Source organism: Orycteropus afer, unplaced genomic scaffold (assembly GCF_000298275.1).
Source record: "Orycteropus afer afer isolate SDZICR_OR568_19922 unplaced genomic scaffold, OryAfe1.0 scaffold00010, whole genome shotgun sequence".
Classification (NCBI taxonomy): domain Eukaryota; kingdom Metazoa; phylum Chordata; class Mammalia; order Tubulidentata; family Orycteropodidae; genus Orycteropus; species Orycteropus afer.
This window is the reverse complement of record NW_006921597.1, coordinates 954,899-958,894: the sequence shown is the minus strand read 5'-3', so window position 1 is coordinate 958,894 and position 3,996 is coordinate 954,899. Positions and strand designations below refer to the sequence as shown.

Here is a 3,996-nt window from a genome sequence, read left to right as displayed (position 1 = left end):
ATGAACCTCGAAAACGTGCTAAGTGAAACAAGCCAGACATAGAAGGCTAAGTACTGTATGACCCCCTCTTACATGACATATCTAGAATAGGCAAGTGCATAGTGGTTACCAGGAACTGGGGGGAGCAGCAAATGGGGAGTTATTGCTTAAGGGGTACTGAGTTTCAGTTTGGGCTGATGAAAAACTTTTGGGAATAGTGGTGATGGTTGTATAGCATGTGAATGTTATTAATATCGCTGAACTGTATACTTACAAATGGCTAAGAATGGCCAATTTTTTTATTATATAGATGTTTGGGGGCAATAAATTAAAAGAAACCAAAAGGAAGCTTCTTGTGACTGAAAATACGGGTTTGGTTGCAAAGAAGGAGCACGAGAGAATGAAATAGTCTGTGCTAAATTATGCTCAAGACGAGCTGAACACCTACACCAGGGAGATGCACTCCTTAGAATAATCAGCCATGGGAGATCAGAAGGGCAGCATTCGCACAAGGAGAAAGGTAGGGAGACAGGAACTCATAGGAAAGAAGGACACAGGGAAAGGGTAACCACTGGGAGGAAGTGGAAGGTGAGATATTATACTGCAGGGAATGTAACCAGAATCACAAAACAAAAATATGTATATGAACTGTTGAATGTAAAACAAATGTGCTTTGTAAAATTTCACCCAAATGACAATAAAAAGTTAAAAAGAAAAAGACAGAGACAGAGACAGAGTTTACACTTGCTCCTAAAGTCAGTGGGAAGGCATAAAATAATTTTATTCTTAGGTAAAAAAAAATGAGTTGCCATCAAGTCAGCTCTGATTTGTGGTGACTCCCTGTGTGTTAGAATAGAACTGTGCTCTGTAAAATTTTCAATGACTGATTTTTCAGAAGTAGATTACTGGCCTTTGATGCACTTCTGGGTGGCTCTAACCTTTAAATTAGCAGCCAAGTGCTTTAAGTGTTTGCACCACCCAGGTACTCCATTCTTAGGTGAGATTCCTATTTAAAGGAAAAGAGAAATTGTGTCAGAATGTATGTGTAATTTGTTTATATGCAGAATGTTTCATTTATTTCTGAATAACAAACCAGCTTTAGACCAGAGCTGTCACGTGATGACTCTTGAGCCAAAATTGACAAAAGTTAATCCTACGATCTCTTGGCTTTATACTGAGATGGAAACTGCTTTAGATGGAAGGCGGGATGGTGGAGAAGGTTTAAAAAAAGCTTCCTGAAAGAAAACATAAAAAGTATTAGTCCTACTACTTCCCTATTTTTTTTTTTTTTTTGTCTCAACCCCTTTTCCACAGATTTTTCTTTTTTAAAATACTTGGAAATAGAGATCATCTATAAGAAGCAGATTTCACTAGTTCTTTTTTCTGTTTGCTAACTTCTTTGGACAGGAGCCCTGGTGGCACCGTGGTTCAGTGCTTGGCTGCTAACCAAAAGGTCAGTTTCAACCCACCAGCCATTCTGCGGGAGAAAAATGTGGCAGTCTACTTCCATAAAGCCTTTGAAACCTTATCGGGCAGTTGGTGTGAGTCAGAATCAACTTGATGGCAGTGAATTTTTTTTTTTTTAACTTTGGGTTATAAAACAATTACAAGATTACAGTAAAATATATAATTCCATTTTTGTCTAAATTAAAACACATCTATGTTGTTGTTGTTGTTGTTATGTGCTGTCGAGTTGGACCCAACTCATAGTGACCCCTCCTTGGGTTTCCAAGGCAGTATCACTACGGAAGTAGATTGCCCCATCTTCCTTCCAAGGAGTGGCTGGTGGATTTGAACCACCAGCCTTCTGGTTAGCAGTCAAGTGCCTTAGGCACTATGCTGCCAGAGCTCCCAAAACACATCTATAGCATGGATAATTTCAAAATCTAAGACCATTCAAAATCTTTCATGGTGTCATGGACTTTTCTAAGTGGGCCTTGTATGAGTGAATTTCATCTTAAGTTTCTAAAATAAGTTAACTGTCTCTAAGTTAGCAGACCTTTTAGCATAAAATAGGCCTCTCTAAGGCATTTCTCACAAGAATATCTATATTGACATTCTATCTTCTTTCTCCTCCAGATACTTTTCTTTGGATTTGGGTGGCTTTTCTTCATGCGCCAATTGTTTAAGGACTATGAGGTGAGAATAGATTGTTTTGGTTCTGCTAAAACTTTATGAATTTAGATTGTTTAAAAATGGGTGGGGAGGAATGCCTCCACTAAAGAAAGGTCATATCCACTAAAGATATGGAGTTTTTACCAAATGAGTACTATATAACTCTTAAATTGGAGAATACATTTAGACTTAGTTGGTTTTTAAAAAAGGCAAGTCATGAAATCCAATGCACGAGTGCCAAAACCCAGGAGCAAGGAATAGCCTGGCCATACCAGTATAGACACCAAAGTATAGTCCCAGAAAGTTATTCTTTGGGAAAGAATTTAACTTATATTATGTCTCATGAATGTTCCCCTTCATTTGTCTACTTGGCCTTGAATGTTAATTACCAATCTTACACTGTAAGTCAATACCAAGATAAGACTGGTCTGGTTCTTATCTTAAGCCTTGGACTCAGAAAAACATCCTAGACTAGACATTTCCTAATTAATCCTTTTCTTTTAGTAATAATTACAGTGGTTATGGTCTCTCTTTGGATCATTTCCAGGATATTCACCATTAGACCTCAGCAGGGAGTTTGGATTATAATCTAAAAAAGCCTGGGATTCTGGAAATTCTGTTCTACCCAATACTTCTAGGCCTCCCGGGAGAGGTTCCAGAACTGATCCCAAGTCTGCAGAGTATTGAGGAATCCTTTTTCACATTATCAATTATGTATACTGTACATTTGCCACTTTTTATTGTGTGTATCATAAATTCTACATGCTACATATGCTTCAACTTCTTGTGCTTTGTATTTTTTATTCACAAGAGGATGTAGGTAATAATGACCCCTGGTTTACTTATGCAATGTGAATTATGTAGTGATGTAGTATTTACAGGATATATTTATATATATTTCTTTAGCTCTAGGCAAGTTGTGGCCACAATCTCATTTCCAATGACTTGAGAATTTCTTCAGAATAAGTTTTCTGACTATAACCAAAAGGAGATTATCAGTTTAATGTTGAAAATAAGGAAATGTTTTGTAATCGCTATTTGGCTTTTAATAGGTACGTCAGTATGTTGTACAAGTGATCTTCTCTGTGACTTTTGCATTTTCTTGCACCATGTTTGAGCTCATCATCTTTGAAATCTTAGGAGTGTTGAATAGCAGGTGAGTAAGGGTAATATGTAACTCACCTCTTAAAGAAACCTGTGTTACTTCCTTTAGTGGAAAAATTATCTAGTCTCATAGCTAAAAAAAAAAATCTACCGTGTGTTTAGTTTAGTCTGATTTACTGCAATGATTGCAGCAAATATGGGTCCCTGCCACCTAATAACTGGTTTGACAAAGGCTGTGAAATAGCCGTGGGAAAACATTGGGTAATTAGATGGAATATATTCACTCCTGGAAGGCTTGTTTTCCTGCTCTACTCTTACTGAATCCTGGTAACAGTCCTTCACATTTCTAATTGAAAATCTCTACCTGAAAAGATCAGAATTCCTGTTCCCAGAGCTATTTAGAGCTTCTCTAGACTGAACTCTACTTTTTACCAACTTGGTTATCATTGATGATTTTACACATATCATCAAGTCTGATTGAACATAGAATGTTTTTTAAAGCATTTTTTAAAATCAACTCCTTACCCACCCCTCCAAATAAAAGACGTATTAGTTTATAAGGCAGTCTATCCAAAGTGGTTCTTGCTTGTTAAAATGCAAAAAAAAAAAACCAAACCAAACTCATTGCTGTTGAGTCAAATCCAACTCACAGCAACCCCTCCTTGGGTTTTCAAGGTGGTATCTCTATGGAAGTAGATTGTGCAGTCTTCCTTCTGAGGAGTGGCTGGTGGGTTTGAACCGCCAACCTTCTGGTTAGCAGTCAAATGCCTTACATACTACACCACCAGAGCAAGGGGT

At 37.5% G+C, this 3,996-nt stretch overlaps 1 protein-coding gene across 1 annotated transcript in view; it reads left to right on the top strand.

Moving 5' to 3' along the window:
* Nucleotides 1–2,061: 2,061 nt before the first annotated feature.
* LOC103203337 (Golgi pH regulator-like) overlaps nucleotides 2,062–3,996 on the top strand; it is a 35,285-nt gene continuing 33,350 nt past the window's right edge. The window contains 2 exon segments of the mRNA XM_007948325.1: nucleotides 2,062–2,118; nucleotides 3,147–3,250. Of these exon segments, the coding sequence (XP_007946516.1) occupies nucleotides 2,092–2,118; nucleotides 3,147–3,250 (131 nt within the window). The 5' untranslated portion in view covers nucleotides 2,062–2,091.